Source organism: Dysidea avara, chromosome 4, assembly GCF_963678975.1.
Source record: "Dysidea avara chromosome 4, odDysAvar1.4, whole genome shotgun sequence".
In the NCBI taxonomy this organism is placed as follows: Eukaryota; Metazoa; Porifera; class Demospongiae; order Dictyoceratida; family Dysideidae; genus Dysidea; species Dysidea avara.
The window spans coordinates 47,415,725-47,441,702 of NC_089275.1; the positions used below are offsets into that span (position 1 = coordinate 47,415,725).

At 38.3% G+C, this 25,978-nt stretch overlaps 2 protein-coding genes across 4 annotated transcripts; both read right to left on the minus strand.

Moving 5' to 3' along the window:
- Positions 1-1,065: 1,065 nt before the first annotated feature.
- On the minus strand, positions 1,066-5,135 carry LOC136252527 (uncharacterized). 3 transcript variants are annotated; one of them, XM_066044986.1, is made up of 16 exons: positions 4,995-5,135; positions 4,653-4,931; positions 4,110-4,594; positions 3,877-4,050; positions 3,193-3,270; positions 2,720-3,133; positions 2,570-2,641; positions 2,399-2,520; positions 2,298-2,342; positions 2,137-2,223; positions 2,011-2,079; positions 1,865-1,962; positions 1,583-1,703; positions 1,432-1,531; positions 1,316-1,374; positions 1,066-1,262 (listed from the first exon to the last, which is right to left on the minus strand). In XM_066044986.1, exons 3-16 carry the CDS (start codon positions 4,174-4,176, stop codon positions 1,113-1,115), a joined length of 1,656 nt encoding a protein of 551 aa, XP_065901058.1. In that variant the 5' UTR covers positions 4,177-4,594; positions 4,653-4,931; positions 4,995-5,135; the 3' UTR covers positions 1,066-1,112. The 3 variants fall into 3 exon arrangements, with proteins under 3 accessions (XP_065901058.1, XP_065901056.1, XP_065901059.1); XM_066044984.1 differs by having other exon boundaries at positions 3,877-4,053; XM_066044987.1 differs by lacking the exons at positions 1,066-1,262; positions 1,316-1,374 and having other exon boundaries at positions 1,436-1,511; positions 3,877-4,053.
- Positions 5,136-15,060: 9,925 nt separating this feature from the next.
- Positions 15,061-25,354, minus strand: LOC136252529 (trans-L-3-hydroxyproline dehydratase-like). The gene is made up of 5 exons (XM_066044988.1): positions 25,234-25,354; positions 22,384-22,666; positions 21,399-21,617; positions 20,736-21,007; positions 15,061-15,497 (listed from the first exon to the last, which is right to left on the minus strand). Exons 2-5 carry the CDS (start codon positions 22,664-22,666, stop codon positions 15,237-15,239), a joined length of 1,035 nt encoding a protein of 344 aa, XP_065901060.1. The 5' UTR covers positions 25,234-25,354; the 3' UTR covers positions 15,061-15,236.
- Positions 25,355-25,978: the final 624 nt, after the last annotated feature.

The following is a 25,978-nucleotide window of genomic DNA, read 5'->3' on the forward strand; positions in this document are numbered from 1 at the left end:
AGTTTCATTAAATATACCTTTGTTTTGGCTGTACTACCTACTGGCATATACTATGTAGAAATTACATAGCTAGCACACTGCTGTCGCGCTTATTTGTAGCTAGCTAGCTAGCTATTTGTTTGCCTCATAATACTTCGCGCACGTTTCTTCTCCATGCTATAAGCTGCTATGTGCTGCATGTATCATATATCTGGCCTTCACCATTCAAATCATGTGGAGCATGCATATGTTGATTAAATCGGATGAACTTCTTGAGTAGTCTAGCAACCTTTTGGGCTAGCTAGTCACGAGTCCCTTGAACAAATCAGGCATCATTCTGCCTGTCCAGTAAAATATTTACTTATTTATTTATTTGCAATGTACAAACTCAATTTGAGTATTAATTCTATAATCTATAATTACTAATTGTTCTTAATGGAGTAGCGATGGGCATGTCAGTCTGCCTGTCCAGTATAATAGATAAATAGCAAATTATTTATATAGCACACCATAAATATCTAGCTATTCTATTATGTGACTGGACATATACCAGTGGTCAAATGCATGCTGGGTAGAAATTAATGTGAATTATTGTGTAAGCAGAACTATGGTAAGTTAGTATAAATAGCTACATGCACTTCGTGCATATATAGCACAACATGCAGTACCGGGTAAATCATTAAAATCGATTGAAAGCTGAATCAATATAATTATTATTAGCTATAACAAGCCAGGTCATAAATTAATGCATATAAATTAGACATGGACTAAGACTACATACTTATAACATAATAGTGCTGTCAGACCTTCAGTACAGCTGGTCACTGTAAAGCTTTACAAACAAAAGCAAACAGCACAGCTAACATAATACCCATGCACTAACACAGAGTTCAGTCCAAGAGATTCGTTTCAACTAGTTAACGCAAGCGTAAGTGAGACTGAAGTTTACACATCCACTTAACGGTATATAAAACTACTAAAAATTGACTGATTTTCTGACATAGGATCACATAATCATAATATCTACTCTGCACTAAGCAGTAGCAGTGCTAGCTCTACACCATGCATGTTCGCTGGGGGCCAAACACAATTTTATAAATTATAATATGCCATACATTAATATTTAACCATGATTACATAAAGTCAATTACATAGGTTGCACCAGTAGAACAGCATGGTCCAATAAAGTTAACTATAGGTATATCCTCTGGATTCAACTTAATGCTAATGTGCCTGTTGACACAATTCAGGTGGTACCACGATTCACATGTTCCACAGCCAATCTACGTATATATTCAGCTGATAGTCAATGAAACAAAGAGCAAACAACACTTACCCAATCCTGTGCTTTAGTAGCAGTGAATGAGCAGGTCCTGCAATGCTCTTCTATGGGTTCTGCAAACAAATAGATTGCTAACAACACTCATAAGTACCTTACAACTGCTTGTTTACCTGAATTGTTAAGTATTTCTTTTGCCATCTCTATTCTTAAATCGTGAACTGTTCCAGCATGGATGTTCATTGGTAAATGTCTTAAATATTGTTCAGCAAACTATTTTAGAAATTCTTTATGTTGTGTTGCAGAATATACTTAAGGCCATACCTTCATAACATAAACTCCACAAGACGAATTGTCTTCCTGTATACTGTGTGGAGGCGTAACGACTTCCCATACATACTTCTTTGGCCAATATCCACCACAATATTGATAGGTGTTGTAAGCGCTGCAAGAGAATTATATGCAAATAGCCAGGGATTATATGCAAATAGCCAGGGATTATATGCAAATAGCCAGGGAGTTCAAAGAATGTGTTCCTGTTGATATGCAAATTAATGTGTATACATACTTAACTAACTATGTGTGCAAAATATTAACTGTACTAACTTCCAGTTTTTTCTTATCCTTTGTATTAGTCTATGATCTCTTTCTTCATACTTCTTTGGGTCAACGTAGAGAACCTTTCCATTCTTTGGTTCGACGATCTAAAGAAATAGTAGCTATAAAGATATAAATGTACAAATATGTCTGACCACCAATATCCAGTGCATCTTCTGGTAGCAGTAAGGTCCAATGAGGGCATTGTAATGAGACAAATCAACCTGCAGAAATATATGTATACAGGTGTCTGTAAGTCCTCGTAAAGTACCAACTCATACATTGCTTAAAACTTTCTTCTTAAGGATATACGTCCCATTACAAATGTCATTCACTGCAGACACGTCCATGATAAATATTTCTTCTTCCTGTGTTTGGAAGTGAGCATGCACATAATGCATACATTCATATGCACTAGACTTTTCTATGTATTATCTCTAACCTTTTTGTTGGCACGGATCATGTATAGTAGATAAGATGCTATCACCTATATACAACATATATACATATATGCTTGCTTGCATAAAGTTTACAAGCACGTACTTCATCAGTAACCCATCCACTGGTGTCGATCAGTGACAGAATTCCCTCGTCGTAAACTTTGTAACTACCAAACTTCGCTTCAAAAAGCATCTGGGTTTTGTTTCTGATTCTCATTAATCGGCCTGCATGATAGCAATATTATGCAGACAGATGATATACCGGGCACAAAACCTTCGGTTTGATAATCATTTTCATCAACTTCTTCATCTGATGAATTAGGACAATACTGATGAACTACCCCTCCTGCAAAATAAAGATGAAAATGAATGAATGAAAAGTGTAGATAGAGAAAAGTAGTTACAGCCTACAAAATATCCTTACGGGATTTGTGCAAGTGGAAATAGTCAATAAGTACATTAGCCATTGTAGGCTCTTCTTGATTCAATAAGTCGGCTGTTTGTTTGTTTGTCTCTACATCATCCTTCAAATCATACATTTTGTTGGTACACTTTTGCACAATTGTGATTGGAACTGGTTCCTTGTGAGCATAGCAAAGATCCTTCAAACATTTCTGGTCTTCATAGTTATCCACAACATAGCTGTGCAGAAATGCAGCTGGTAAGTTGGTTTTGAGACTGTTAGATATGTATTCATGGGCAGGCCCACATGGCTTAAACAAAAACGATGGATGGTTCTGTATAATAGTTTTCATCTTCTTGCTAAGTTTCACGATTTTGTCAAACTGAAAGCTGTTCCCTGGTGGAATATCTTCATTGCTGAAAATTTCATGACCCCCTAAAATGTATAATCCATGCAGATTAACACACACCTACATGATTGAATTTATTTCTTACCTTCAAGCTTAGGGCTGGTTTCTTCTACTGACATACTACTGGCTTCTTCTTCTTCTACTCCCTGGACCCCAGAACTACCTGTTGTACCAATTCATCTTATACCGATGATCTACCCGTGCATGTACATTTACTTAGACATATCCATGACAAATATGCTATGTATGGGGAGCATTAAAGATATTTTGTGTGCATGTCCATGCAGATGCTTCAATGCATCTCACTTCAACATAGTACATGCAGTGTACCCTCTACCATTTGGAACCAAGAGTTTGACTAATATGTGACCTGGGCTGACAAAATCAGTCTCTTATAGCCTGTCAAAATTTGACCTACTTTTAAATGCTTGAAGCTACATTACTTTGTCCATGATTATAGCTAGCATCCACATAAACGTTTAACCACTTATGTAAAAATTGCTTACAATTTTAATGAAGTTTACAGAATTATTCTAGGTCAAATACAGTGATGGAGATAGACAAGATTCAGTAAACATGTGTATTTTCGGGATATACACTGATTTTGTCAGACTGGGTCACATATTAATTTTTATGTGGACCAGAACTCATCGGGCTAATATTTTTTGTCCTTATTACAAAGTTATTTTTAGAGACAGGTTCTATTATAACTATATGTAGCTGTAATATCATGTCTGGCATGATAGTTATTGTATGCATATGTGCTCACATCCATCCCGAGCATTGCTGTATGATGGCTCTAGGTCAACCTGTTCCCTCTTCACTGGAAAGCTATCACTGCCAATTTGTTTTGTCTTCACTGAGGTGTTTCCTGTACGATTCTCATTAGCTTGTTCACCGGTCTCAGTGTTCAATGGGCAACTATCATCAATGCTAGAATCATCTGCTGTCAAAGTGGAATATAATTATATTATACTACACAAAAATAACTACTATTCATACCGATGACTGAATTCTTGCATCTTGTCCATATGTTGTGCATTTTACTTTGCTTTTGAAACATACACATTTGCCATTTACACAACCAGATTTGCAATTGCAGTGTGAAACATCAGTTTTCCTTCGATTGAATTTTTTTGCAGCCGATCGCAGTGCTATTGTGGGATCATCTTCCCACCCAGTGGTTTGTACTGTTGCATGAAAGCACTTCTGAAGCTGGTCAGTTCGACATCTTCCTTTCAAAAGTCCATACTCGGTTCTTATTTTGTAAGACCCATGTTGTTTTGCAACCACAACTCCTGGTATTCTTCTCAAATCACCTACACCTCTGTCATGTCGTGGAATCCTTACAGTCACACCATCCCCAATTTTAAATTTTACAGCCTTGATTCTTTTGCTGTTATCATAAAGTTTCTTCATTTTAGCAGCTGAATTTGCAATGTTTTTCTTTGCAAACTGTCTAACTTCATGGTGCCTGTCTTCATTTTCTGCATTAATAACAAACAAAGCAGCTGCAATGGCAATTTTAAATCATTCCCCTTATACCTGCTGGAATGATAGGTGTCTGCTGTCTGAACTCTGTGTCACCAACACAGGTTCTGGCCTTGGCCACTTCAGGTTGCGTAGCCTTGGTCACCGGATCAGAGTAAGAATCTGTGTTACCTAGCTCTGTCAAATCATCAGTTTCTGTGGGAGGATCCATAATAATGGTCTCTTCTTCTGCCAAACACATTCCTTTCACGGGTTCAGAAGATGGATCTAGACCAAACACCACTTGGTATGGTGATGTTTTAATGGTCGCATGTGGTTGCTTATTGATTGTAACTGGAAAAACAAAATTATATACAATAATTGGCATCAATAGCACCTGTTTTAAATAAAACTTACATTGAACTCTGGGAAGAAACTGAACCCATTCTGTTGTCTTCATGTCAGCCATGAGTGAAGTGAGCATGTGTTTCACCACTCCGTTAGCTTTTTCAACACACCCATTTGATTGGGGGTGCCTTGGTCTACCTCGAATTAAAATTGTCTCTTGACTCCACTCATGAACAATCGTCTCAAAAAGCTATAAAGGAATGCATAAAATACAGCATGCACCTAGACAGTTGTCTTTCCAACCTCATTGTTGAATTCTCGACCATGATCAGATTGGGTACCCCAAGGTATGCGAAAACATATCGTTGCAAGCACAAAACAGTTTCTGCAGCACACTTCCTAGATTGTGCCCATAGAATGGAAAACTTGCTAAAGTGATCTTTGTAATGACCAATCCATCTGTTGTTGCTGTCTGGAATGCTTGACATGTCAATCAAATCAATCTACAATATGAAGTATATATATATAATACACTTATTATGTTATTCTTGCATAAATGGAATATAAAAGCAATATTATTTACCTGTCCACGAACATGGAATCTCTTTGAAATGATGGGTTTCAAAGGAGCTTTTGTTAATTGAGGCTTCTTACAAGAGCAAGTGAGGCACAGTCTACAATATTCCTCTACACAAGTTCGTGTTATCCCTTCGTAGTTTGACGAAATCTTCAGGCGAAAGAATGAAAATTATTGTGTGGCAGTGCTTATACCGCTTACACATACAGTGAAAATGTGCATTTTTAATAATGCAATAATGACAATAGCAGCTAGGGAGTGTACATAGTTAATGCATTAATGCTAGCTGATTTATTAATAACACTCATATAATTATATTATACTATTATGCATACCACTGAATAAGTCTTCCTAACACCCGAGTGTGCCGTGCCTTTCTCATGAACAGACTGGATGATATCAAATATATCATCTGTTGTTACTACTCTTCTATAGCCTTCAAACAGAGAATTGGCCGGAACCTATATATATTAATGAGACATGCATACATGTGAAAATAGCTATAGCTATATATCTCCAAATTTTATAGGCAGCTACATAATATATATTAAAAAGATTTAGCCACTCACACATTGAAAGGGTCTGATATATTTTGCATTAAAAACTTATTTCTCCAATTGCAACAGGGTATAATATTGAGACAGACTGTCAAGTACCCATGCATACTCCATAGTTAATGCCACCGACATGCGCGGTGTTGAAGGAGCGCGCGGCCGCGTTAAACTCACCATGCTCTTGCTCTTTGTAGGAACGATCACAGCATTATTTAATCCAATCTGCGGAAAATCTTTCAGTTCAAACTGCTTCTCCTTGACGTACTGCCTAAATCTTGGTTTAATTTCGTAATCGTCCTTGGAATCACCACCATCTTCCGAGCCATCTTCAGCTCCGTGACCAGAGTGGTCTAATGTACAAACGAAAGAGGAACATTGAACTACAGCCTATACTACACAGCCGCTTAGCTACCTTCAAGCAAGGTGGCCTTGATTAAATCGAATTTCTCACGGTTAAACAAAGAATTAGAACGTTTCGCGGCCTGGCTAGCTAGGAACTCGTTAAATTCTCTCCGAACCCTTTCCACGGAAATTTTATCATCCATCACGGCATTCAAGCGGGACTCGATACTCTCAGGTGATACTCTCAGGTCATAAACTATACTGCTAGCAAACACTATAGGATTGCATGCATCAGCACTTGTGGCGGCAAATAAGCTCAGTAAAGCGAGCAGCAAAGACATCAAAAGAGAGGTGTTAAAATTATAGAGAGAGCATGTATCAGGCACTGATACAGAAATATATATTATCAAGAGTTCATAATATTATGAAGGGAGGTGGCTAGCTGGTCCAAGTTCAAGCTGAGAGAATAGAAGTGTAGAATCTACATAAAATATATAATCAACCCAGACTGCTTTTAATTCTGTATATAATATAACCTGTAACTTTAGTTTTGTAATTTAATTTTTTTCCTTGCCATGCCCACTGCTGTCCACTGTTGGTCAGACATGTGGTCGCATGTTGTCCGAGGACATTCTCTTGTACACAATATAATATAATTTGTTTGTAATCAGTCATTCGTGTTTTCTCAACAATTATTAATGATGGTTTCTTCTTCTATACATAATATATACATGGACAAAATGAAAGTGAGTTTTAGTAGGACTCGAGCATGATCAATGTATCAGATAATGAGGGTGGTGATAGCTACTGACAATATCCATGGCTGGTGTACGACTTACAGTCTAGATAAACACATGATGAGTCACAGTGTACTCTTAGTACACTGTAGGCTAGCATACAGCACAGCATGCCCTGCTAGGAATAAAAGGGCATTCTTCCCAATTCCCTGAGATTAAAACTATAGAAGAAAATTTTTTAAGTCTAGGATTTGTTTAACTATTCTTACTACCAACTGCCTATGCTATATAGACTCACTTCTCCTCTACATGCTGTCAATGGTATGAAACTAGTATGTAAATGCATAGCCACAGTATTTTATTATTTTTTGGCAGGAAGTAAAGGCATGCCTATGCAATTCACAGGCCAAGCAAGGTGGGTGCCTAAACATACAGTTGTTTGATTTGAATTTAGTTACTGGATAGGAACCTTACACTGATTTGTACAGGAGACTAGCCCAAAAATTACATGCAACATAATGTATACATAATACACTAATTAACCCCATCAATATACATGGCAGCATGTCGTGCGGCCAAGAAGCTTGATATCATGCTATAGCTAGCTTTACTGTTTTATTCACATACAATAGACTGTGTACTACACCTTCATGCAAGTTCCAGTAAAACTATAAAAGTCATTTTTCTCTCCACGCCATGTCAACCCATTGAAGCTGTCGATAGCGAATTAAGCGCCTCTAAAATCATTTATCGTCTAGCCAATTCATTCAGTTACAGCTAGATAACAGTGATTTTGTAGTGCAACAAAGCTATTTGGACAAGATCTAGGCGTGCATAGTAAGATGGAACCTATTTCAAAACATTGTCCCATACGCGTATGGGCATCCCATACGCGTACAGGCACCCCGTACGAGTATACGCGTATGGGATATCCCATACGCGTATGGGCAAAATACGCATGAGGGACACAACAATTATATTATACTACCTAATAGCCTAAATATTTTGAGGGAAAATTTTTCACGGTTGAGCAATGTTAAATTATTCGTGAATTTGCAAACCCTTCCAAAATGCATCAAGACACACGGTAGTGTGTCGTGCGGCCCAAGAAGCCGGCGTGCCACCCGTGAGTATATTAACAGGAAGAAAGAAAACGCAATTTTCACAACTATGTAGCTCTGTGATCCCTTATCCGATTGGAACCACATTTGCTAGAGAGGTGCCGGCCAGCAAGGGGAGTCTACACACCAAATTTGAAGAAAATCGCTCCAGCCATTTCCGAGATACGAGCGAACAAAATTTCGTTTTAATTTCTTCGTTTTTTTCTTCTACTTCTTCATTTCGCACATTTCGCAAAATCCGCCATAAAACACGAATGTGTGCTCGGATCGGGCTGACTCCTTTGAGGAATCAGTTAAAAATTGCTATGTAGATCGAGCAACCATTGTAGGAGTGCCTTTTTGTGGTTTGAAAGGAATCGGGATAAAGACCACGGAGATATGACACATGCAAAACCCGACCTGTGTCAAAATTACGCGATCGATTTTTATGAATAAAAATACTATTAGTTTTCGTGTCTATCAGGCAAACCGCTTAGAGCAATGAGCTGAAAATCAGTGTGTAGCTGGAATAATCATCATTGAAAGTCCTTGCAGTAGTACAGAAGAATCGGATTACAAACCACTGAGTTATGATTCGAAACGCAACTACGTGTAGCAAATGCGAGATCGAGATACTCTAATAGAACAGTCACCCTAATAAAGCATTCAGCTGCATTTATAATTTACTCAATTATATTACATTGCATAGGGAATTCAGCTACAAACAAGTCACCCTGTAGTCAGATCAGCCAGAAGAAGGTACCTAATAGAGAGTTCAGCTACAAAGAAACCATCATGTAGAGAGTTCAGCTCAAACAAATTGCCCTGTAGAGAAATCATGCAGCTAGAAGAAGTTACCTTGTAGAGAGTTCAGTTACAAAGAATAACCTGTAGAGAGTTCAGCTAGGAACAAGTCACCCTGTTCAGAGATCAGCTAGGAACAAGTCACCCTGTACAGAGATCAGCTACAAACAAATCACCCTGTAGAAAGATCAGCTAGAAGAAGTTACTTTGTAGAGAGTTCAGCTACAAACAAATCACCCTGTAGAGAGTTCAGCTAAAAAAAAGTCATCCTGTAGAGAGATCAACTAGAAACAAGTCACCCTGTAGAGAGTTCAGCTAGAAGTTACATTGTAGATAGTATTATTATTATTATTATTATTATTACTAGGACCGCGTCACATACAACCAAGTACATACACCAACGTGACAGCCCCCCGGTGAGGCTATTAGGTGGTGAATGCATTATCCCCAAATCAACTCAATATGTTACAGTAGTGACACATATAACACAATAGTGGCATTGTAACTAAAGGCCACCAGTAGCTAAGTGCCAGTACATCATTGGTGTGTATGGTAATGGCACAGTGATGTGTACACAGAATTATGTATACAAAACATACAGGAGAGAACTATACATTATTGCAGTATTGTATGCAGCAATACATTATAGGCAACATCACCATGCAGATAAAAATTATTAGCCAATATACAGCAATGCATATCAACATCAACTAGAGCTAAGTGAGGTTCATCAGTGATGTAGCAATGGCACAGTGATGGGTGACACACTATAGTTATGCATACACAACTTTCAGGAGATAGCTACACAATGCTGTAGGCGTATGCAAGCCAGATAAAAGAAGACAGCCAAGCCACTAGAGCCTAGTAGCTATGCCAGGTGAAGGCAAAAACGATTAAGCACGTATTGAATTGCCTGACACCAACACAAAGAAAGTTCGCTGCACAAGACAAAATTGTTTACTTGTATTTTATATGTAACTGTAAGCTTATTGTAAAGAGCGTGGCACATGTCAGTTTAATGTTTTCTTGTATTGTTTATTTACGTGAATGAATCCACTGGCAGCTGGCATGGAGACTTGAGATGTTACAAACATAAAAACTTACTTGTAATCTTCTTGTTTACACAAGTGGCTTCTGGCTCTCCTGCACGGGCATCACTAATCTTCTTCGTCGCGCAATATGTAAGTAATTAAGCAAGGGTGTGGTACTGGGCGTTATATAGAATTACACGTATGGTCAAGTCATCAGCACAAACATGAGCGACGATTATACGTTTGTGCCTTCATTTACAGGCGAATCTATCCCCGGTTAGTTCATGTTTCTAGGCCTCGTAGTTTTCTCAAACATTAATTATTAATTATTTATTTATTTAATTATTTATGACGTAATTTTAACCGCGTTTCGTATTATTCTTAGTACTTGGTTATATAATTATAGTTCAGCTACAAAGAAACTACCATGTAGAGAGTTCAGCTGCAAACAAATCGCCTGTAGAAAATTCAGCTACAAACAAACCACCCTGTAGAGAGCTCAGCTACAAACAAGTCACCCTGTAGAGAGATCAGCTAGAAACAAGTCATCCGGTAGAGAGATCAGCTAGAAGGATAACCTTGTAGAGAGGTCAGCTACAAAGAAATCACCCTGCTTCATCTTTTCTTCTTCCTGTGGTAAAGAAAAAATGATAGGTTAAAAAAAGCCCTAAAGTCGGCCATAGGCCGGCTTTGGGGTATACAAATACAAAAAGAAGTGAAATCTAATCCAAAACAGCCAAGTTGTAAAAAAAGTGCGGCCCTCAGACAGGCTATGGTGAAAAAAGATGTGAAATCCAAGGTGGCGGCCAAGAAATGGCTGTGATGGTAGGTTAATGGTAAAAATTTTAATAATGACAATTCAGGTGAATTTTGTGCCAAGACCAAGCGGCACCATGCAAATTCACCTGAATTGTCGTTATTAAAATATTTACATAAAACACGAATGCGTACTCGGATAGGTCTGAAATTTGGCACACTTGAAGGGCTCATTAAGGCGGATCTCAGTACCAACTTTGGTAGGAATCCGATGAACATACACAGAGTTATTACCGATTATGTGCGTACAATAAGGTCGAAGGTCTGTCACGTCTACAGGGTAAACCCCTTGGAGGAATGAGTTGAAAATTTATATGTAGATGGAGTAACCATCTAGGAGTGCCTTATTGTGGTTTGAAAGGAATTGAGATAAAGACCATGGAGATATGACACAAAACCCAACCTGTGTCAAAATTACCCGATCGATTTTTATGAATAAAAAAACTATTAGTTTTCACATCTACCAGGCAAACCGCTTAGAGCAATGAGCTGAAAATCAGTGTGTAGCTGGAATAATCATCATAGAAAGTTCTTGCAGTAGTACAGAAGAATCGGATTACAAACCACTGAGTTATGATTCGAAAGGCAACTACGTGTAGCAAATGCGAGATCGAGATACTCTAATAGAACAGTCACCCTAATAGAGCATTCAGCTACGTTTATAACTTACTCCATTACAGAATTATATTACATTGCAGGATATTCTGTACGGAATTCAGCTACAAACAATTAATCTGATAGACAATTCAGCTACATGCAAGTCACCCTGTAGAGAGTTCATCTAGAAACAAGTCGCCCTGTATCAGCTAGAAGAAGTCACCTTGTAGAGAGTTCAGCTACAAAGAAACCATCATGTATAGAGAGTTCAGCTGCAAACCAATCACAACTCAGCTACAAACAAACATGCCCTGTAAAAAGATCAGCTAGAAGAAGTTACCTTGTAGAGAGTTCAGCTACAAAGAAATTACCATGTAGAGAGTTAAGCTGCAAACAAATCACCCAGTAGAAAGTTCAGCTATGAACAGATCACCCTGTTGAGAGTTCAGTTAGGAACAAGTAATCCTGTAGAGAGATCAGCTAGAAGTATCACCTTGTAGAAAGTTCAGCTACAAACAAATCATCTGTAGAGAGTTCAGCTACAAAGAAATTACCATGTAGAGAGTTAAGCTGCAAACAAATCACCCAGTAGAAAGTTCAGCTATGAACAGATCACCCTGTTGAGAGTTCAGTTAGGAACAAGTAATCCTGTAGAGAGATCAGCTAGAAGTATCACCTTGTAGAAAGTTCAGCTACAAACAAATCATCTGTAGAGAGTTCAGCTACAAACAAATCACCCTGCAGAGAGATCAGCTAGAAGAAGTCACCTTGTAGAGAGTTCAGCTATAAAGAAACCACCATGTAGAAAGTTCAGCTGCAAACAAATCCCCTGTAGAGAGTTCAGCTAGAAACAAGTCACCCTGTAGAGAGATCAGCTAGAAACAAGTCATCCTGTAGAGAGTTCAGCTAGAAGAAGTCACATTGTAGAGAGTTCAGCTACAAAGAAACTACCAAGTAGAGAGTTCAGCTGCAAACAAATCACCCTGTAGAGAACTCAGCTACGAACAAATCGCCCTGTAGAAAGATCAGCTAGAAGAAGTTACCTTGTAGGGAGTTCAGCTACGAACGGATCACCCTGTAGAGAGTTCAGCTACAAACAAATCACCCTGTAGAGAGTTCAGTTACAAAGAAACCACCATGTAGAGAGTTCAGCTGCAAAAAAATCAATCACTCTGTAGGGAGTTCAGCTAGAAGAAGTCACCTTGTAGAGAGTTCAGCTGCAAATAAATAACTCTGTAGAGAATTCAGCTACAAACAAATCACCCTGTAGAAAGATCAGCTAGAAGAAGTTACCTTGTAGAGAGTTCAGTTACAAAGAAACCACTATGTAGAGAGTTCAGCTGCAAAAAAATCAATCACTCTGTAGGGAGTTCAGCTAGAAGAAGTCACCTTGTAGAGAGTTCAGCTGCAAATAAATCACTCTGTAGAGAATTCAGCTACAAACAAATCACCCTGTAGAAAGATCAGCTAGAAGAAGTTACCTTGTAGAGAGTTCAGCTACAAAGAAACCACCATGTAGAGAGTTCAGCTGCAAACAAATCACCTGTAGAGAGTTCAGCTACAAATAAATCGCCCTGTAGATAGATCAGCTAGAAGAAGTTACCTTGTAGGGAGTTCAGCTACAAAGAAATCACCCTGTAGAGAGTTCAGCTATAAAGAAATCATCATGTAGAGAGTTCAGCTGCAAATAAATCATCCTGTAGAGAGTTCAGCTATGAAAAGATCACACTGTAGAGAGTTCAGCTAGAAGAAGTCACCTTTTAGAGAGTTCAGCTACAAAGCAACCACCATGTAGAGAGTTCAGCTGCAAACACATCACCCTGTAGAGAATTCAGCTACAAACAAATCGTCCTGTAGAGAGACCAGCTAGAAACAAGTCACCCTGTAGACAGATCAGCTAGAAGAAGTTACCTTGTAGAGAGTTCAGCTGCAAACAAATCACCCTGTAGAGAATTCAACTACAAACAGATAACCCTGCAGAGAGTTCAGCTAGAGTCAAGTCACCCTGTAGAGAGAATCCTGTAAAGAGTTCATCTACGTACAAGCAGATCACCCTGTAGAGATTTCAGCTACATTTCAAGTCACCCAGTAGAGAGATCAGCTACAAATTATCCTGTGGGGATTAATTGACATGTAATAAATATATGCTCTCTTTTTATAATATTATGAACTCTTGATATATACATTATATATATAATTTGTACATTTACTGATAAAATCAGAATGAGTTAAAGTGTTTATAAAATCTGCTTCATCTTTTTCTTTTTCCTGTGGTAAAGAAAAATATATAGGTTAAAAAGCCCCAAAGCTGGCCATAGGCCGACTTTGGGGTATACAAATACAAAAAGAAGTGAAATCTAATCAAAAACAGCCAAGCTGTAAAAAAAGGAGTGCGGCCCTTGAAAAGGCTATGGTGAAAAAAGATGTGAAATCCAAGGTTGTGGCCAAGAAATGGCTGTGATGGTAGGTTAATGGTAAAAATTTTAATAACGACAATTCAGGTGAATTTTGTGCCAATTGACCAAGCGGCACCAAATTCACCTGAATTGTTGTTATTAAAATTTTTACCATTAACCTACCATCACAGCCATTTCTTGGCCGCCACCTTGGATTTCACATCTTTTTTCACCATAGCCTTTTCAAGGGCCGCACTCCTTTTTTTACAGCTTGGCTGTTTTTGATTAGATTAAACTATCATGGAGGTCTAAATATTTCAAGGATAAATTTTTTGATGGTAGCTAACCCACAAAACTGTGAAATCAGCAAAAAAAATCCCCCCTCAAAATATTTTAGGCTATATAGTCCTAAGATTTTAGAGGCTCTGTATGCATGTACTATGTTAGATGCTCTCCTCTCCATTATAAACTATAGCATTGCTAACACTTTGTAAGTAATAGTATTTTGTTATTATCTAGCTGTTGGTAGTCACACAAGAGGTTCACAACGAGCCCCTAAGTACAAGGTGTTAGCTATAACACAAGGTCAGCAGCAACAAGTATAAGTATTATTAGTCTTGCACTATCTTCCCGCACTACAATTGCAGTAAACAGCGTCATTATGACATAGGGAGGGTGGGTTGTGGGGGGAAATGTCATCATGTCACAGGAAGGATGACTAATGATATTACAAGCTAGATATAGAGAGCAAGAGTGACTATGTCTTGCTTGTATAAATGTGGAGCAGGCCACAGTAAAAAAGAAATAAAAGCACAGGTGATGATGTCAGCATCAAACTGTCTATAAAAGTGATTCTTGGGTGGGTAAGTTCATTGATTTTAACTGTCAGAAAGGATAGATTCAAATTGATCAGGGGTATAAGGAATTCCACAGTCTAGACAGTCTGCAAAAGTAGAAGTGGCAGTTATAACTTGTTGTGAGAGTACAGTGAATAAGATTGTTTGTAGGATCTGATTGTAACGAGTTGCAATGTCAAGTGGGCAAGAGTAGTTTTGTGTATGTGTAACAAGACTACAAAACCATCTAGCACAATATGTAAGCAAGGTTCAGCTGCACTATAAATTATCAGATTAACTAAGAGCAATAACGCAGCTATTTGTATGTATACATTAGCACACTACTCTGTTACTATGTAGTAACTATAGCATACTGCAATAGTATAAAGTACATACATACATACAGTATACTATGAGACAAGCCACTGTTTGAAAGTTTGTATACATTTTCAGTAATAAATACCAGATTGTCAATTAAAAAATATTTAGCTGAGTTTCATGCAGAACACAAATCTACAGGATTACTTAATCAGAAATGAAGGTCGAGGGTCATCTTGTTCACAGTAGAAGGTACACTCTCCAGTATAGTAACCCTTCCCTGATATCTCCACGATCACTGCTGGACTATCCTTTACTTTAACTTGCTTCACTACCTTCCCATCAAAGTAGGAATGATTTTTACTATGAACAAATCTCTTCACTTCTCCCTCCTTGATCAGTCCCTTGTGATGGAATAGAGCTAGGAAGCCATTAATTCCTGAACCACATGGACTACGACATACCTATAACACCAGAACAATCACGCATAATTAGTTAGGCAGCTAAAAGCCAGTATAGATTAATTCACTAAGCCAAAATAAGCTGGTAAAAGGATTTCTACATCATCTTTAAAAAGGGACTTGCTGTACTGAAGAGTGCGGCCCCCAAAAAAGCCAGGGTGAAAAAAGATGTGAAATCCAAGGTGGCAGTCAAGAAATGGCTGTGATGGTAGGTTAATGGCAAAATTTTCAGGTGAATTTGCATTGCCTCCTCCAAGTTTCACTAGGATTCAGCACCAAATTCACCTGAATTGTCGCAATTAAACTTTTTGCCATTAACCTACCATCACAGCCATTTCTTGGCCACCACCTTGGATTTCACATCTTTTTTCACCATAGCCTTTTTGAGGGCCGCACTGTTTTTTTACAGCTTGGCTGTTTTGGTTTAGATATCACTTCTTTTTGTATTGCACGCCACAAAGCCAGCCATAAACTGGCTGTGGTGCTTCCTTTTAACTTGTTTTTTTTTTATTGCAGGAATAGTGGAGCAAAAGAAGCAATTGTATGTATAGCATTTTGTCTGATTAAATATTTGTATATTTAACAGTGAATGATTATCACATACTGTAGCTAATAAGGTGACTTCTCATACATAACTGAACTGTAGCTGAAACTCTCATTGAACTCTTTTCAGGGTGACTTATTTCTAGCTGAACTCTCTACATGGTGATTTGTTTGTAACTGATCTCTCTACAGGGTAACTTGTTCTAGCTGAACTATCTACTGGGTGACTTGTTTCTAGCTGAACTCTCTACTGGGTGACGTTCTCCTAACTGATCTCTCTACATGGTGATTTGTTTCCTGCACATATACTGATCTCTATAGGGTAAAACTTGTATTTAGCTGATATCTTTACAGGGTGATTTGTTTGTAGCTGATCTCTATACGGGTTACTTGTTTCTATTGATCTCTCTTCATGTTACTGCTCTATTAGGATGACTGCTCTATTAGAGTATCTCGATCTCCCACTTGCTACACCAAGTTGGATTTCATGCTGTAACTTTGTGGTTTTAAGTCTGATTCTTCTACACCATTGAAGAGCTTTTCTAAGAGGATTACTCCATCTGTACAGCGATTTTCAAAGCATTACTCCAAGCGGTTTATCTGGTAGGCATGGTAAGTAGTCATTTTTTATTTATTAGCTAATCTCGATTGCATACTTGTTACACACTGTTGGTTTTTCGTTGTAACCTTGTGGTTTTTACCTTGATTTCTTTCAAACCACAAAAGGTTTGAGGATTAATAGTTGACCTATTCACCCACCGATTTTCAGCTTCTTCCCATAAGCGGTTTACCCTGTAGGCGTGACAACATATTAGTGTTATTTTTCATGAATAATTGCTAATAACTCCTTGACTGTATATCATATTCCAGCCAACCTTGGTACAAAGATGCGCCTTTATACCCCCTTCTGCGTGATACATTTCAGGGAAATCAGATATGGCGTTCGCATTTTATGGCAGTTTTTGTAAGTGTGCGAAAAGAGGAAGAACAATAAGAAAAAACTAAGAAACTAAGTCACTTTTGGAAGTTACATATCTCGAGAACACTTGAAGCGATTTCGCTCAAATTTGGTATGTGGAGTAGTGAAGTTGGCGGGTGTGTCCACAGCAAATGTGTCTTGTTTCATAAAGGCAGCACAGAGCTACGGAGGTGCAAAAATCACCTTTTCTTTCTACCTGTCAATATACTCACGGTGTCGTGTGCTGGATTCTTGGCCGTACGACACACTACATTGTGTCTTGGTGCATGAAATTGGACCTTTACCGGTAATTTTCCTAATGGTACATACTTGGAATACATCTTAGATACTTGCTCCAAGTTTACTATTTATCGCTACACACCGTTGCTAGCAAATTTGTGGGTTTAATTACCATAAACTCTACACTTTTTTTAAATAAGAGAAGGTTAGTCACACACATGTCATGACATATTGCTACATGTGATTGCACAAACAAAGAAATAAACAAAATAAGAGAATTGCCCCCTGGTTGCCTCTAGTAACCTGAATTTAACATTACTTGTAGGTAATGTCTAAAATAACATCCCCAAGTTTTGTTATAGTTAAACCCCACCACGAGTAGGATATTGCAGTTATCAACCTGAAGCCAAGGCCAAGGTGTTGATAACTAGTAGGATTGCACCAATTCCACTTTTTACCAATACTTCAAATACCAAGTACTCAGCTGGGAAGTATCTGCAAATACAAGTACCGATACCAAGTAGCTACTTCATAGTGCACACATTTATTATATAGTGCATTTCATGGTATTCTTGTACACGTTTTCAGTATGGTCCATGTTTGATGAAGTAGCCAATCAAGATTCACAATGGAAGAAGTCACTGAAATGCAAACCAGTGGATATTCCAGTATTCTTCTGGAGAAGTGTACATAATATGATATTATCATAATGGTGCTTATTCTAATACTGAAACAGTCACTTCTACCTGATTGCTCTATTAGAGTTATTGATTGTTCTATTAGAGTATATTGATCTTCTCAGTAAAGCGTTTTCACATGTAGGTTTCAGCATAGATCAGTACTTTTGCTGGTAGTTAGCTATTAGTGTTATACTTGATGCTTTTAGGCGTCCACTGTGCTAATAAAATAAGCAAGTAAACGAACGTTATTTTATTCTCCACGCACGTGATAAGAATCGGTATCTGCAACAATATAATGGCCGATTCCGATACTTCATGAAAACAGCAGTATCGGCCCGATACCGATACCAATACTAGAATCGGTACAGCCCTAATAACTAGATTTCCTATGAGTGTAGGTAGGGTTTAACTGGCTTCTATCCCACACTTTGAAGCAGTCAAGTTCACGAACAATGCGTCAATAATGCTAGACAAGCATGTCAGTTGTGTATGGCTTCAAGTTTTGCTGAACTTGTAGTTTTACTCATCCCCAGCCACCCATGCACTTGATCAAGTGATGACCTTTGCATGATGAAGCACATGATGAAGCACATGATGAAGCACATGGGTGGCTGGGGATGACACTATAGTTTTACAATGTGTATGACTTCAATGTTTTGCTGAACTTGTAGTTTTACTAGTCTCAATCTCATCCTCCCACGCACTGGATCACACTATCTAATGCATGGGTGGCTGGGGATGGGACTGTAGTTTTACAGTGTGTATGGCTTCAAATTTTGTAGTTTTATATGTTTAAGGCTTCAATTTGCTTTGATTGCACTTCTTTCAATTGAATGTGTAAATATATATTGTCTTCCATATATCCACTTGGGTTTAACTACCATATACTCTCATTTTTTACTTTGATGTAGGGCTTCAGTGGGATGGAAAAAGGATAGCATATATGGGTCATGAGATAAAAGATTATGAAGTTCGTAGTTTCCCATATCTGTGAGGGGGCAACAGTTGCCTCTTCTGGGAATCACACAGACAGAAAAAACACAAAAATTGTCATATCTTAATTCTGTAGGTTTGAATAATAATCTCTAAACGGATAGTGTATATAGTAGAGATGCACCAATATCAATATCGGTATCAATACCGATATGCGATATCGGTATCGGTGAAAAGTTGACTTTTTAGCAGATATGAGCAGATATTACACATAAGTACTATAATTGTCCAAATTAAGTTACAGTTGACTTGGTAGCTCAATGGTTAAAGTATGAGTCTCAAGTTGTAGAGGTTTCATGATCGCCAGGGTCTGAGTTGGTTGCACTTTTTTTCTTTTTTTCTTTTTTTCTTTCTTTCTTTCTTGTACACCTTCTTATCATCAACTTTTCACAATTCTTTGTTTTTTTTTTCTTTACATAGGTTTTAGTGACCACCTTTAAGCATATTTGCCACATTTTTTAAACATTTATTGTAGTGTCCATACTAAAAACCTCGGTATCGATATCGGAATTGGTAATTTTTGTAGTCAATATATCGGTTATCGGTATTTTGGAAAATTTCCATATCGGTGCACCTCTAGTATATAGGTCATATAATATGACATTTTAAATGTGATTGTTCAGAAGAGGCAACTGTTGCCTCCTCCAGTATGAAAAAACTACAAACTTCAAAATGTCATATCTCATGACCTATACATTTTATCCTTTTATTTGTAGAAGCTACTTTAGACATTGACACCTACAAATAATGTACCGTATAGTAAAAAACTTTGGTGGTAAAAAACTTTGACGAATTTGGCGAATAGCATTACAATCACCAAAGTTTTACCTGCCAATTATTTTTAGCAATCACATGAGCGCAGATTAGCCTTGTTGAAAGGATGGGCATTGAAGTATCGTGACAATTATATTGTGGGAATTTCCAAGCGTTCCCTTCAATTGTTGCAAGGTTCATTGTCCTACAAGAGTTCATGAAAATCCAAACATTGCTCTCGACACCCTTCTTGACATTACAAGAACCAGCAAACGATGCTTACACTTGTACGGTAGCTACCACTCAAATGTAACGTCGCTACGCAGTTGCTATGCACGATTAAAAGGGGTGTGGCAGCTGTTTCCATCGTGAGTCATCATCCCTCAATGCAAGGGATAAAGACTCACAATTGCAATGGCTGCCACGCCCCTTAATTGGCGAGTTCATTAACCACTCACATGTAGCTAGCAATGTTGCATTCGAGTAGTACAGTACGTGGTAGCTTTAAAAATTCAGATGAAGCCCCATTCGTCAAAGTTGTTTTCATCAATTTTGAGGTGAATGGGTTTTCGCCAAACTTTTTTACCGCCAAAATGTTTTACTATACGGTAAAATTCATATTGGAAAGATGGGAAAAGGGAAATGGTTAACTTATCATGACTTCTATTTTGTCACATTCATGAGAAGTATGTATTAGGTCAACATAATGAGATTGCTTGTTTCCCATCATCTTAAAGTGATCAGGTAGTGAAGGTGGGTTAAAGTGATCAGGTAGTGAAGGTGGGTGGATAATAACTTATTTTGATGAGCATTCAAGATGACAATACGCTGTCCACCAGTTAGCTAGTGTCAGAACAGACTAGCTATAATGGATGTTTTAAAGATTGTAATCTTTTCATAAGTGTAACAGGCAACGACATAGCATTTCCTAGAAGTTACATAACAAAGTTTGAATCTACCTATAATAGTTTTGATTACTGTTAGTGCAGTAGAATAACTAACTATCATGATACCTAAAATGTATTGTCAATGACAAGTTGATACGTATAATCAATACACCACCCGGCTGCCTACCGTATTCTTGTAGATACACAGCTCATCAATTATATCAGGTAAACTATCCAGTGATCCAGAGTAGAAGAACACTCCTGATAATTGTGATAATCGGTCATCTCCTGGATGAGACAGTTTGGTGGCCGCCTCTACGGCTTTCTTTAGTTTGTATGCAGCCATCTTGATATCATTGGAGGAGGATGAGTGTAAGTCCAGTCCAAACTGTTTAATGTCAGTGTAGATGTAGTGGTTCCCTCCAGAACTAATGTGGTATTGCACCTCTCCATAGTCTACTGTAATGATGTAAGCAATAATTGTAGGTGTGTGTACACATGTATTGTACTCTACCCACAATAATGCTACACAACAGAATGTGAAATCACAAAATTTACACACATGCACACCCACATAACAAACCTCCAAAGTTAAGCCTCCAGCAGCTATACAAAACACTGCTTTTGACTGAATTAGACATTAGAGTTGGTGCATCACGGGGCTGGATTAGTAAATGGAGGAAGAGTTACTGATACGTTGCCTCATGGAAAGACATTGTGAAAACTGAAGTTTTGCAACAACCCCAACTGCCCAGTTGGGAATTTGCTTTTTCAGGCCACCAGACACATTCGTGCACACACACACACACACACACGCACACACTACATCTACAATATGTATACGACATACCTACATTAACAGTCAAATCAGTGGCAATCACAGGACAAGGCATACTCTCTAGTTTAACAGCTCCAGCCTTCCCATCCTGATACTCCACATGTGCAGTAACCAGACCACATGGACACTGTATCTTTACAATAGTTTCTGGTGATACTCCCTTCACTATACCATGATCCACAGCATATCTGCCCAGTGCAATAGTAGCATGACCACACATACGAGTGTAACCTAAAGTGAACAATGATCTAACAACAAACTATACCATAACAATGCTGACACAAGGGGATATCACCTTCCAGCTACAGTGGAACCTCTCTTATCCGAGCGGTCTGGTACATACTACTGTCCGTATCTCAGAAATGTCCGTAACTGAGAATAGCATGTATGCTGTTATGCTAAAGTGACTAATTTAAAAAACAAATATTGCTATCAGTTAGTGCTACACAGTTTAGTTGGCAGAGGGGAAGTCACTACAGAGCATTCATGGTCACTCCCCTGGGCTGTAAAAATGTATTATCACCTAGCAACCAACTGGTAGTTATTATTAGTAGAATAAACAAGCCACCAAACAGGTAAACAGCAACCTTTAGGCTCCCTCCTTGTGCTTTCATCTAAACCAAACTTCATTATGGTCAATAAACTACAAGCCACATGACTAATTTGGGCTGTCTGGACAATGGAAGTGCCTGGGTAATAGAGAGGTCTGGATAAGGGAGGTTCTACTGTAACTGATTATTGAAACAAAAATGAAGTTTTTATTACAGTAGTTGAAATGCGTAACATAAATTCAGTTATCTGAACATTAGGTGGTCCCAGAAGTTCAGATAACTGAATGTGCATTTGAAATCTCAACTGAGAGTCTTTGGTATTCAACAGAAATCTATTGTCAAGATTCCGTAATGACAGGCCTAGCAGGATACAATGTATGATAAGAGAATCACACCAATAAACCCACAAACAGTTTGACTGCAGCCAATCAAAGAAGTCTACTCACCTGAACTAGATAAGAACAGTACGGCCATGTCAGCTTGTTTGTCATCCTTCTCCACTAGTACTGCACCGTGCATCTCATTGTGACCACGAGGTTCCTCCATTACTAACCTTCTCACATGATCCAGATTGTCTTGACTATACTGTAGTTTGTCAAGTATCGTGTCACCAATGATGTCTGGGTATCCTGATTGGATGATACGAGCTGCAGCCCCACCCACTTGCATGTCTGTTGTCTTAACAACCATGGACAGGTTGAGCTGGTTGATTCTTTGAAGACTCATCATCTAATATGAATGACATCACATGACATAAGAGGTAAGACATGTAGTGTCATTAAATTGTAACCAACCAATGAAAGGAGAGCAGAAACTTCTCAAATTCTAAGTGATATCACAAACAAAACAAATTGTAGCTGACAATGAATCCTAGCAATGTATGTATTACTGTAGCTAGGGAAAGATCTCTACAAAGGGTACACTGTAGGTGACCACAGTCAAGGTCTTGACTGATCACTCCATTTAAGATGAGAATTGATGTACATCCCCAAGTAACGAACTACTGATTTAGATGGAATAGGCTGGTCATTAAGATGGTACTTGCACATTGGTGGCGATCGCTTATAAGATATACAAATACTTTCACATTTTTGTGGATTTAATTTCAGTTGCCATAACTGTGACCATTGATAAACTTTGGTCAAGTCTTCTTGAAGTAAAGTTTCATCATGAGTTGAAACAGTTTGTTTGTATAAAGCAATGTCATCAGCAAATAACTTAACAGTACTGTTGGAAATAACGTGATGGATTTCGTCAATGTAGAGTAAAAATAACAACGGTCCAAGAACAGAGCCTTGTGGGACACCTGAACGAACAGGAAGCCATTCTGAGAAACAGCCATTAATAACAACTCTTTGATAGCGATTGGCAAGGAACGAACCAAACCAAGAGAGTAGATTTCCATGTATGCCGAAACATTCAAGCTTAAGTAACAGGTGGCAATGAGGAACCGAGTCAAATGCCTTAGCTAAATCCAATAAAACACAGTGAACTGAGTTTCGTCTTTCAAGGCAAAAAGCCCAGTCATTAATAGCTGAAAGTAAGAGAGTCACAGTTGAACGTTTACAACGAAAGCCATGTTGAGAATCACTAATGAGATGTTTAGACTCTAGAGCAAGTACAAGTTGTCTGTGAATAATTCTTTCCATAACTTTCACAACAATGGAAGTAAGGCTTATTGGGCAATAATTAGATGGAAGGTGTTTATCACCCTTTTTGTGAATAGGTACCACATTGGCAGTCACCCAGTCCCTAGGCAGGGCACCAGAAGACAGTGACAGTTGAAATAAACGTGATAAAGGTAAGGAGATGAAATCGGCAGCAACTTGTAATAATTGAGATGGTAGATTGTCTGGACCACAGGCCTTATCCCGTTGTAAAGATTTAAGTTCTTCATAAACATTCTCTGGTGTGAATTGTACAGAGTCAATAAGCTTTCCATTAAATTTGACAGACTCACGCAGAGATTGCAAGCCTGAGCAGTTTTCAGTTGTAAACACAGAGTTAAAATACTGATTAAAAGCTGTTGCCTTCTCAACATCATCTGAAACATGATTACCAGAGATGCTAAGTGAAGGAGGGGACTGATGAAATCCCTTGACTGAATTTACAAAATTCCAAAACTTCTTTGCATTTGCTGAATACGAGACAGAAAGTGCAGAAATGTAGTCCACGGTATCCTGTCTAGTCTTGGAACGAACCAAATTACTTATCGCTTTATACTTAGATCTATTTAGTTCAGAGCTGTTACGTTTCATTCTACGATACAAACGTAGCTTGACACTAGTCTCGCGTAGCCAGACCGCTTTTTCTCCGTCACGGCGCTTATCGATTAGAGATTATAAGCACCTACTCCGAAATAGGGTCTGGTCCAGAATCAATACGTAAACTCGTTTTCACACCCCAAGCAAGAGCTCGGGGTGTTTAATCAACTTTCGTCATAAAACGTATACTTCCTTTTAAATTTCAAGCCACGTACGCACTGGAAATGCCATGAACGATACCCGGTAGACTGTTGATGAGAGACACTGAGGCTGGTATTCTACGGTTAAAAAGGTAACGGATCGATTCCTTGTGAAAACGAAAAGGCTAAAGGCGAACTGAGCAAGGAATCAACCCGTGTTCTTTTTAGCCTTAGAAAACCAGCCTCAGTGTTTCTTATCGACTCTACCGGCTATCGTTCATGGAATTTCCAGTGCGTACGTGGCTTGAAAATTAAAAGGAAGTATACGTTTTATGACGAAAGTTGATTAAACACCCCGAGCTCTTGTTTGGGGTGTGAAAACGAGTTTACGTATTGATTCTGGACCAGACCCTATTTCGGAGTAGGCGCTTATAATCTCTAATCGATAAGCGCCGTGACGGAGAAAAAGCGGTCTGGCCACGCGAGACTAGCTTGACACGTATCAAATGGAGGGTGTCTGGTGTAAACCAATGCTTGAGTTTTTTCTGTTTCCATTGAGTTTTAGGTATAATAGAGTCAACAACTGCAAAAAATAAATCCTTCCAGCATGTCCAAGTAATAAGGTCACTCTGGTCACCTGTCTAAAGCCGTAAATGTATCATGTACAAAGTGACCTCAGTTCAATTTTATCAACTGGTACCTACCTCACTGAAACATTAGTAAAGGCCAGACCACACAACTTGTGAAACAACAATAGTGTAGCCAGACTGATACAGTCTGACCTTTGTGTCACACTCGCTTTGACATAACCATAGATTATATATGACAGAACTATTAAATATGTATTAAAGCTGCCACATTCCACTCTAGCACAACAAACACGATGAATTACCTGCTACGATCTAATCAGCGAGAAATCATTCAGGTGTCGACGTGTCACGCAGCCTCTCTCGATGATCTTTCCAAATGGTTATCAAGGGCGCGCGTTTATAAAGTGGAAGTCCAGTCCGAAGTTTAGCGCACAAGGCTCAGTTAGATTTCTTAGAAATTACGCGTCTGTCAGCACGAGTACTAAGCTTCCTAATGTATATGGCCTAAATATTTAGACCTTCATATATCTTATTACAATTGTGAACATGCAAAATTTGTGGGAATGCTCAACTGAAAATTTCAGCACTTTTAAGATTTTTTTTTTTGATTACTGATGATTAAATACAGGTAAAGGCATAGCCTGTATACCCGATCATTGCAAAGTATTATACAAAAATACATCTTGAATCTAGTAAATAACTTAACTGTCTAACAATGATTTAAAAGTATTAATTATACTATTTACCACATGAGTAGGTAAGCTACGTATTCCAATCATTGGTGATCCTATTAATAAAGTAATTTGATCTACACAACAATCTTGACCGTTCCTTAAACAACTTGAACTGATGCCCACTGGTGCAGGTAGTATTTGAGAAAATTTTATAAAGGAAAATTATAATTAGGTCACCTCTCAGGCGTCTGTATTGGAGTGATGGCAATGATAATAATGTCAACCTCTCAGAATAGTATATATCCTGTAGTTGTGGGAGAAGACGGGTAGCTCTTCGTTGCACCTTAATTCTCTATCTTTCTCTGATCAAGAG